The sequence below is a fragment of the Gavialis gangeticus genome, unplaced genomic scaffold, assembly GCF_001723915.1.
Source record: "Gavialis gangeticus isolate Ggan-Ray unplaced genomic scaffold, GavGan_comp1, whole genome shotgun sequence".
Lineage (NCBI taxonomy): Eukaryota > Metazoa > Chordata > Crocodylia > Gavialidae > Gavialis > Gavialis gangeticus.
Genome location: NW_017729024.1, coordinates 135,030,091 through 135,040,420, shown reverse-complemented (window position 1 = coordinate 135,040,420; position 10,330 = coordinate 135,030,091). Strand labels below are relative to the sequence as shown.

Here is a 10,330-nt window from a genome sequence, read left to right as displayed (position 1 = left end):
ATTAGCTCATCTAATGATATGTACAAAATAGTTACCTATGAAACTTATTAAAACAAGCATTGCCGTGGGGGGTGAGGGGATGCAGTGGCCTTTTCATTCCTGTTTTACCCAAACTTTAAAACCAATTGCCTAGGAAGGATAATGGCATTTCTATTCAGACAGTACTGAAATGATTGAATTATAATTGAATAATGGCTGATACTGGGTTTCTGCTAATTTCTCTTCACTCTACAGGTGTTAATAACCCTCTGTCTTTTTCAATGGTCTCTTTGTTCCACTATTCAAGCTTTCCTTTCTTTGGGCCTGGTAATTTCTCTCTTCTATTTCACCCTGCAGAGTGTTTTAGCTCTGGTTAAAAATCTTAGGTGTGGTAATATTAACTGAAGTGAACATTGACTCAGTGACATTGAAGTATTGGAGACACTGTCAAGATACTCAAGATGATTAGATTTTTTTTTCTTTTATGAATCTGAATAAGACATGTACAATGACTACAAGATTACTGAAACAATATATATTGACTGTTTTTGCCTAGTTTGTCCTTTTAAAAATGTAATGTATAATCTAGCAAATTAGAGCACATTCCATTCAATTGAATTTTTTTGCTTTGATCTTAAACTGAATAATATAGTGCTAGGCCCGTAGTAAATTACTAAAGCTTCTAGCTTTTCTTTAATTGTAGGGAAAAAAGTGTTCTATCTGATGATATGCCACAACATCTGCACCTTTCTTTTCAAAATCCTTGATTTGCCCACATTGCCATCTTAATAGAATCACTGTAGCATAGCATCCTAACTTCATTTTCCAAGCAGCCAAAGCTTGGTTCACCCTGTAGTATGGGGAGACATTGAGAGGCCTCAATTCCAACACGTGACTTTTTCTACAAGTGTTGGTCCTGTTGGCATAAACACTACTTGGTTTTGTTTCACATAGTCTTGAGGAGCAAGTAGAAAGTGTTGTTTTGCATTTTCTGCATTATTTAGTTTAGTTTCCATATGAGGGGAGGCAGCCTTTGCAGGATGACTCATTATCAGGTTCAGCATGGCTTTTTGACTGAATTCCACATTTGTGTAGTCACTCAGAAGGGGTGTCCTCATAAGAGAGCTAGCTCTTTCCTTCTCAGCTGCAGTCTCTTTTTCAGTGATGTTTGAAGCATCTGCACTGGTGTCTGGGCTACCTCCAGCCACTTCAAACTGGCTTTTATCAGGCTCATTGTCTTCCTTTGTGTCCTCAAAGGGCTCTAGTTCCCAAGAAGCCTTTGACTCCCATTCTATGACATGAAGACTGGTAGTGTCATTGTCAGATTGTATTTGAAGTAATGATATTGAAATGGGTCCCAGAGTATCCTGCAAAATGACATGGAAAAAAACATTTTTTTTTCTACATTTGGTAAAATTAGGATACTAAGGTAAGTAATTTACTAAAACTAAGGAACCGAAAAACAAAATCATGGAACAGGAAGCCTGGCTCTGCCTATTACCTACCTATTTGAGATAATCTAGCTAGCTAAGCAGTTCTGTTTACTATCTGAATTCACAACTTACACCCAGTGCTTCTGCACATTTATCACCAGGGAAATAAATTCTTCTTTCTAAGACCATGGTCTCTATCCCCTAGTGTTAAGCATGGTTGTTCCTTGTTGGAATCAAAACTCATGGCAGAAATGTTATCTTTTATTAGACCAACTAGATATTTGCAAAAATAAAATTCTTTATTTGTAAGCTTTGCTTGTTTGTACCTTAGGGAGATAATGTATCACTAACTACAGGATGTGCTGGACAGGGTAATTATCAATGAATTTGATTCACATATTACTATAAACATTTAAAGACTTTAGTTGAATGGTACAACTCTTCCTAACTGCTTTTGATACCACTCCCTCTGCGGTGCCTTTTTTTCACCTCCCTGTCACTTTGTGGTTTAGGGAAAGAGTGGGTTAAATATAGAGCAGCATAATGCAAAAGCCATTCATTACCCTGGTAGAAATATGTAGCATGTTTGGTTTTTTTTCCCCTTTTACAGCAGTGAATACAATTACATGAGACAGAGCTTAAAAGTTTGATATATACCATAAATAGTACCCTTGTCTCCTGGTTACATGGGTTTTTTTGTTTTTTTTTCTTTTTCTAAATTATGGACTGGATGCTATGTTCTCTGACCCATGAAGTCATTAATCTTTTTCACTTATTTTAAGTTGACAAGCTATGTAATAACCACTGGCACAAGAAATGAGCAAGATTATATTGTATTTGATTTCCTTATTTCATTTTGTTTTCTGCCAGTTCCTGAAAGATGTCTGACCCAAAAGAACAACCACCCTGCCAGAACTAGTATTCCATGAAACCTTAAGAAGGCTGGCAAGCAGGGTTCCTTGGGTAGATGTGATATCTTTTATTAAACCAACTGAGTAGTTGGAAAAAAGTTCTTTGTAAGTTTTCAGGCACAAGCACCCTTCTTCAGGCATAGGGAGTCTCTGCTGATCTGAGATCTCCAAGGAATGAAAGAATCTGAAAAGAAAGCTAAAAAGAAGGCTGGAGGCTTTGATCCATGACTTTTTTTATTTGTACTCATAATGGATGCAGCAGATACTTGGTTGTATTCAAAATTTTCCCTATTTAAATGGAGACCTATATACTGGGTGCATCTACATGAGACACTTAATACTCAGTAGCCTAATAACACTGGGCAGTAGTGTGTCACAGCACAGGCAGTGCTAATATGCTACTGTGCAGTATTATTAGGCTTCTGCTCAGTATTGTTACTAAAAAAGCTGGCACGACTAGGCAGTAACTCTAGTTACTGCACATTTAGTTAGTACTTCATTAAGCAAGTTCTAAATTAAATGTGCAGTAACTACTGTGCATTAATGAATGCGTAGACGTGCCCACTGTGTATTTTACACAGAGGGATTTTGTATGTGGGATTCACAGAAATAGCAAAATTTCTGCATCTTTGAAACCTAACATTGTCTAGGATAATCCTGATTACAGAATAGTCTCTTATCAAGAAGTGGTGACAACCAGAATGAGAGCTGCAACATCATGGTTAATGAGCATAAAAACTGGGTAACTGGATAAGGCACTAACAAGTGAAAGAGAACATAAGCTGTATATACTTCTCCTTGGGTTCATCTACATGTGATTCTATATTGCTGTGGCAACATGCTACAGCAGGGGTGGGCAAAATGTGGCCCAGGGGCCAGATGCAGCCCACCAGGCCATTCTACCCAGCCCATGGGGCCCCTAAAAAATTTAGAAAATTAATATTTATCTGCCCCTGGCTGCCTATCATGTGGCCCTCAATGGCTTACCAAAACTCAGTAAGTGGCTCTCTGCCCGAAATAGTTGGCTGCCCCTGCACTATAGTGATGTAGCATCCACAGTCATTTATACATGACCAGCAGCTACTTCACTGTAGCAAGATGCTTCCCCGGTATAGTATGCTGCTATGGTAAAGTAGCTACTAAAAATAACCATGTGCTGCACATACGATGCAGTATGGGCTGTTATTGCGCCATGATTTAGTACAAGACGCAGTCACAACATTGCCATAGAGACATACGTAGATGCGCTCATTCAGTCCTATTGCTGGCTGATAAACTAAAGCAAAAACCTCATTTTACTTGTGTTTACAGCTATTGGCTTAAATAATAAGTGGAGGTATGAGACAAACAGGCAAGGCCTTGGATGAAGAAAAAAGAAAGACTGATATTTAACTGATTCTGAAAAGCAACAAGAGCAATGGAACTGAAATAAATATTAACTGTTAAAAGAAAATGGTATTTATTTGAAATTAGTATTTCAAATGGATTCAAACAAGGATTACATTATAGTGACTAGCTGCATTAGAAATGACACAACAGCCCCGCCCCCCCAACCACTAAATTACCAAGCTTCATGGTATAAACATTTGTACCCATCTGGAGTTAATGGCAAATTTTGTTCTGATTAGCTTACACCGTCTTTGTCCATTACAGTGGTTCTGGCACCTCCCTCTGAACTATCTGGTAAAAGAAGTGCCAGACATTGATCATTGCCTTGATCAGTTTTATGGCACTTCCTGTGTTCCAAAACATTGTATTTCAACAGCTGCTGTTACTCGGTGAAGTGCTTAACCCAGGGATTCTTAGATTTTTTTTCTTTATGATTTATGGCCTCTTTTCTGAGGTTACAAAGGAAATCCTCACTAGAAACTTTGTCACCTGAACCTTGATTCTTTGTTTCTACCAGGACTTTTCCACTTATTGACCTGATACGCTTCATTCTCGATCATTTTCTGAATGCTTTTGACTACTGTGAAACTTCTTAAAAGACTTGAACAATGCTGATTGGTATGTGCAGTTGCCTGTACTTTACATTTCATGAGTCTTAATAATTTCAGCTCCTCCTTTTCAAATCAAAGCATAGCCTATTCAAGCTCAAACTATTTCCCTGGTACATTTCAGGAGTGTCCCTATGTTATACATGTACAGGGTAACTAATTAGAGTTTGGGGCATACTTTTACTCGGCATTACTCCTTAGTGGCAGCTCCTGAATCTAATTACCAGTTTGGTGGAGAGGTCCTGCAGTTTTTAATTAAGTAGGATTCTTGAATCAAACTGAATTGAAAGCAGCTTGCAACCCTGTTTGGGAGGAACATGTATTCCTGCTCTTTAGAAGGCAGATGTTTAGAGGCCTGAGATGTGAACAGGATGACCCTGAGGTGTCCACAAGGGGCGCTTATGAGAGAAACTCCGAACTTGTACAAGAAACCCTGCCAGCAGCAAAAATGCACCCCTGACCCTTTAGCAATCGTTGCCTAGCAGGTGCCTTCTTAAGTAATTACTGTGAGATCAGTTAGGGAACTAGTGATTTCTCTAACAGTGTGGTGAAGTTGGAAACAGAGCTAAAACTAAACCAAATTCTAGCAGTATCAGAAGATGCAAAGCATTTTATCTAAGTTTCATGTTTTTGGACTATTTTACGAATTACAGACTGGCCCTAGACTTATCAGTTATTGATCCTGATGGTGAAAATTGACTGTTTAAGAATTGATTGACTCCACTTTCCCTTTTATAATTTTTTGGGATTATTGTTTTGTTTTTGTTGCTCTTTTTACCTTTGACTTTGTACATGTTATATAATGCTTTGGATGAAAAATCCCTTTAAGTTAAATGAGTAGGAATATCTTCTATAAAAAGTCTGTTGCTATGTTTCTGATATTACCATGGCTTCCACTTAGTCTTTAGTTACCAGGAACATTTCTGTGAAGTATTTAGTTGCCATTTATCAAGAATGTTTTGTTTTCAAAATTGAGAAAAAGGACTTAAAATCTGTATTGTTGTAAAAGCTTATTCAAATGTACTTTTCATACCTGTGGATTTGTTCTTGCCATTTCTTGGATGGTGCTACTGTTTCTTGGATTTGGTACACTTGGCCAACACTGTCTTTTTGACCTGGAAAGACATCTTCATTAAACTGAGGATCAGATTAAGTGACAGCTTTCATATGTTTCTATATTTATCACCAATCACAGACATATATGTATTGTTTCATTTCCATCATTGAGACATTCTGTCAGCTATTAACAACCAAAAAAATTGAAAGCCAGAACCTTTTTGGCCCATATTTCCCCAGTAAGTTAGTGACTTTGTAACTGTGTAATTATTTAGTATCATTAAGAGCTTCAAATCTACCCAATAAGCTGGCTTTATTTCGATGTCTACTTCATATCTTAGACTCTTCTTAATTTACCACTATTTCCACCAACTGTCTTCTGGCTGCTCTTGTTCCCCTTTTTTCCTTTGGGGTTTTTACAGCTACATAAGCATGGCGAGTTTATTTTATGATTAGTCATTTACAGGTGGATTTCCATAGAAAGGGGGAAATCCTGCCTTTGACTTCTCCTCCATGAGCAAGCATGAGCTTGTGAAGGTCTCTCCCACAGGCCTAGAGACCAGAAGGGTGAGTGTAAGACAGCTGCCCTATTTTCTGTAGTTTGGACTTCAGGTCGTAGTTTGGCATATTGACCCATCTTGCCCGGTGTTTGTAACTGACATGGATGCAAAGCACAGTAGAAAAGACAACATGTGCAAGCCTTCATAAAACAAGCCAACAGACAACTCTCTGATACCACCTACTACAAAAAACTAGAGGAAGATCTCATTCCCCTTTGCAGCTTAGAATTCAAAACCACAATCAAATCATTTCCATCTAAACTACAAGAAAAGCTGCAGAACCTAATCCACCCACTACCCAACCCAGGGACTTTTTACATGCTCCGTAAAATCCACAGACAAGGGAACCCAGGCAGACCTGCGCTATCCACCCATGAAATCTTAACTGAGGAAATATCAGGTTTAATTAAATCCATCCTAAAACCTCTTGTCACCCAAAAAGCAAGTTTTGTCCAAGACACAATAGGCTTTCTACGAAAACTTAAAAACATAGATCACCTTCCCAGCAATACCCTCCTGGCCACCATGGATGTTACTAACTTATATACCATCCCGCATCAGGATGGCATCCAATCCTGCCTTACATATCCATGAAAGCAAGATTACAATTCAGAGAACAGATCTAAAGATATTACTGAACTTATACACTTCATCCTCACACACAGCAAAGTCACTTTCAATAACCAACAACTTAGACTATGGGCATCAACATGGCCCTACAGTATACCAACTTTTTTGGGGGGGCCAGCGAGAAAAATTTCTTAAGAATTCTTCTTCCCATGATACCTAAAGGCCTTTGTACATGACACGGTGCTTAATCCTCATTAACTTACTGTGCTTTAAAACTTGTAATACTGGTTCATTTAGTGTGTCGTGTTTGTGTTTGCATGACACACTCTTTTGAGTGACTTAAGTCCCCCGTGTCATTCCCCGCAGATTCCATCAGGGGGAGCCAAATACCAATCTAGCTCGGATCGCCCCCTCCCCCCCTGGTTCCCACCAGCTGAGTAAAGCAGAATCCCTCACAGGGGCAGGGTGGGGGGCGGGAGCTGCCTCTGAGGGGAGCACAGGGGCTAGTGCCTGTGTTCGCGGAGGATGAGCAGGCAGGAGATGCTGCCCAGGAGGAGGGAAAAACGGGGCTGTACCCAGCCCCATCTCTGTGCTATGCCCACGCAGGTTTTTTAAATGCAAGCCAAATGTCCGGGATTTCCTCCCTAGGTTTATTTTCAACATGGCTGCCGCTAATTAGAACTACAGTTCCCAGAATACCTAGCGCAGCATGCGCCTGATCGAGAGCTGAGTTCGAGATTTTGCGTTGCTCCTGGCGGAGCCGGGGTGACCGCCTGTCAGAGTCGTATGCAGGGCCGGGTAGGGGGAAGGGGCTGTGGGTCGGGAGCGAGGGGCACCGCGGGGCTGCGGGCGGGATGGGGGCTGTAAATCAAGCTTGTGCGTGTGTTCCTAGCAATATCTCCAGTGCAATGAAGGTGCAGGTTGGTCTCTGAGTGAGAGAACAAAAGCAATGGCGTTCTGCCTGAGAGGTGATAATTGGCACCTTTGATTTGTAAAACCTTTCCACAAAGCTAGGGCTTTTTAGTGGATGACAAACTGAAGGACTTTCAAGGTAGCTAGCCTGGCTGGGTGGGCAAACCAGTTTTTCTGCTGTTCAGAAAAGCTCACTGACACTTGAGAGGTGATCAGGTTTTCACCTACTTCCCTGTGCTTTGGGCTGCATTGGGTATGCAGCTGCTTTATCCTTTACCTCTGTAAAGGGTATCATAAGGAATCATAAGGCAGGGTTGGAGGGGGAATGGGGAGGGACTGCTTGATATATTAAAAGGCATGAGCAATGCTTTTAACATTTTAAGCCAGATGTTGTATAGAACATAAAACACTGTATTTACTAATGTAACATTAATAGTTATGGCTCAAAGCATATCTCAGCTTAGGGGACTGAAAAGGATTGTGTAGTCAGCAATAACAAGGTTGGAATGAATTTTTCACATTTGATGAGGCTTTGTTTACTCGAATCTTAGTGACCTAAGCTGAGAGTTTCAAAGCTGCTGTGAGTTTTGGACATCCACTTTGCACTAATTTTAATCGAGACTCCTGAGTCCAAATGCTTCAGATAACTCTGAAACATGGGCAGCATTGACAACATTGTGTTCACTTTTAATGCAAACTTCGTATGCGTTGAGCCATAACTGTTAATGTTATATTAGTAAATATTCTGTTTTATGTCATCATCAGGAGGGAAGCAGCTCCCTGCTGCTGGGGCAGGGGATCATAGTCCCCACCCAGGCTCAGGTGGCAGAGCAAACAGCTCCTGGGGGCAGGGAGCAATCTCCCACCCCCTGGTGGACAGCTGACCGGGAGCAGATTTGCTCCCAGTCAGTTGTCTACATGAGTGCTACTGTGCCATTACTAATCGAAAGTAAATTTGCTACTTGCATTTGCAGGTAGCAAATTTACTTACGATTAGCAAGGTTTACTGAACAGTAAGTATGTGCACATGTAGATGCACATGTTTACTTCACAGTAAACTAGGCTACTGCGCAGTTAAGCATCTCGTATAGACATGCCCATTATGTAAGTGAACAACAGAACTTTACTTTTTTGCACCTTCTCTTAAAAAGATTTGTTGCTCCTGACTTGACACTGGAAAGTCTGGCTGTAGAAAATAAAACATTTGACCCAACACACAGAACACAGTCAAATAAAATGCTATACAGAAGTTTAGTCAACATTACTCACTTACCTTCTAAGCATTGAAGAACAAATAATAGGTATAAAAATCATGGTGAACATGATGCCAAGACAAAGGGCAGTCACAATGCCTTCAAATTCTCCTGTGTCTATGAGAGAGAAACGAAGAGATGTGTCAGATTTAGGAGATTAGGATTGGAAGGAACTCCTGATCCTGTGAAACTATGAAGGTGTCAACAGAACTTCTTAAACTTCATGCACATTCTGGGATCCCGACAAGTTTAGACATAAAGAAAAAATATAAAACTTATTTCAAGATTCACAATTTACTAGGTGCTGAATGTTTTACATCTATACTTTGCCTATAGAAAAAGGGTAGGAAAGGAGTAGGGAAACATCCTGTCTTATTTATAAGCTCCAATTACCATAATTTAAGGTCCTTCATCTTAGTTCTGACTGTCTGAAACTGCTTCAGTTAGTTCAACTTGAAGGTGCCTTTAGACACATGGTTACAGGGGAGTAGGTTGTAGCTGTGTTGGTCTAAGGACATAGGCAAACAAGGTTCTTTGGGTGAATCTGATATCTTTTATTAGACCAACTTAAATAGTTGGAAAACAATTTTTAAGCAAGCTTTCGGGTTCAAAAACCCTTCATCATGCTAAGGAAGTATCAGCAGTTGGTGTGTGCTCTTTCTGGATGGAATGAAAAGTAAAGAAGCCAGTAACTGTGGGGGTGGTGGAGATGTGTTGGCAGGTTTTGCATTTCTTGTCATGGATCCATTTGGTGTGGTCTGGGTCTGAGGAAGTTTGCTTCTGGTGATGAGGTTAACAAGGTTTGGTGCTTGTTTGAAGGCTAGGATGGGTGGCTCAGGGGAAGATCTCTTTAAGAGTAGGGTCTCTTTCTAGTATGGGTTGCAATTGTTTGAGGATTTTCCGTACGGGTTCGAGGGATGGGTGATGTGTCATAAATAGCAGCGTGCAGTATGTGGGGGGTTTTCTTCTGTACTGCAGCAGTTCTTCATGTGGTATCCGGGTGGCTCTTTCACACATGCGATCTATCTCTCTGGAGGAGTGTCCTTGTTGGGTGAAAGCCTTTTTAAGATTGGTGAGGTGGCAATCCCGGGTGTTCTGTTCAGTGCAAATTCGGTGGTATCTGAGGGCTTGGCTGTATATCACAGCTTTTTTGGTGTGTTTAGGGTGATTGCTGGATCTGTGCAGATACGTATGTTGGTCTGTGGGTTTCCTGTATAATATGATCTGTATTTTATCATTCTGGATACTGATCATTATGTCTAAAAAGGAGATGTTGGTGCTGGAGTATTCTAGAGAAAGTTGAATGGAGGGATGGTGATTGTTGAATTTCTGATGGAACTCAATTGGGGGTTGCAGGTTTTCAGTCCAAATGATGAAGATGTCATTGCTATATCCTAAGTATAGCAAGGTTTTGATGGTGCAGTTCTTGAGGAAGTATTCTTCCAGGTGGCTCATAAAAAGGTTGGCATACTGTTAAAAGAACACCCGGGATTGCCACCTTACCCATCTGTAAAAGGCCTTCATATGGAATTATATGGAAAATCCTCAAACAATTGCAAACCTTACTAGAAAGGGACCCTGTTCTTAAAGACAGCTTCCCAGAGCCACCCATCCTAACCTTCAAACAAGCACCAAACCTTGCTAACCTCATCACCAGAA

General features: G+C 40.4%; 1 protein-coding gene across 1 annotated transcript in view; it reads right to left on the bottom strand.

The window, feature by feature from the left end:
- Positions 1-588: 588 nt before the first annotated feature.
- Positions 589-10,330, bottom strand: part of LOC109298121 (interleukin-6 receptor subunit beta-like) — a 156,110-nt gene continuing 146,368 nt past the window's right edge. Inside the window, exons 12-14 of the mRNA XM_019518254.1 lie at positions 8,692-8,788; positions 5,354-5,435; positions 589-1,346 (exon numbers count right to left, since the gene is read on the bottom strand). Of these exons, the coding sequence (XP_019373799.1) occupies positions 858-1,346; positions 5,354-5,435; positions 8,692-8,788 (668 nt within the window). The 3' untranslated portion in view covers positions 589-857. The remainder of the gene's footprint in view (positions 1,347-5,353; positions 5,436-8,691; positions 8,789-10,330) is intronic.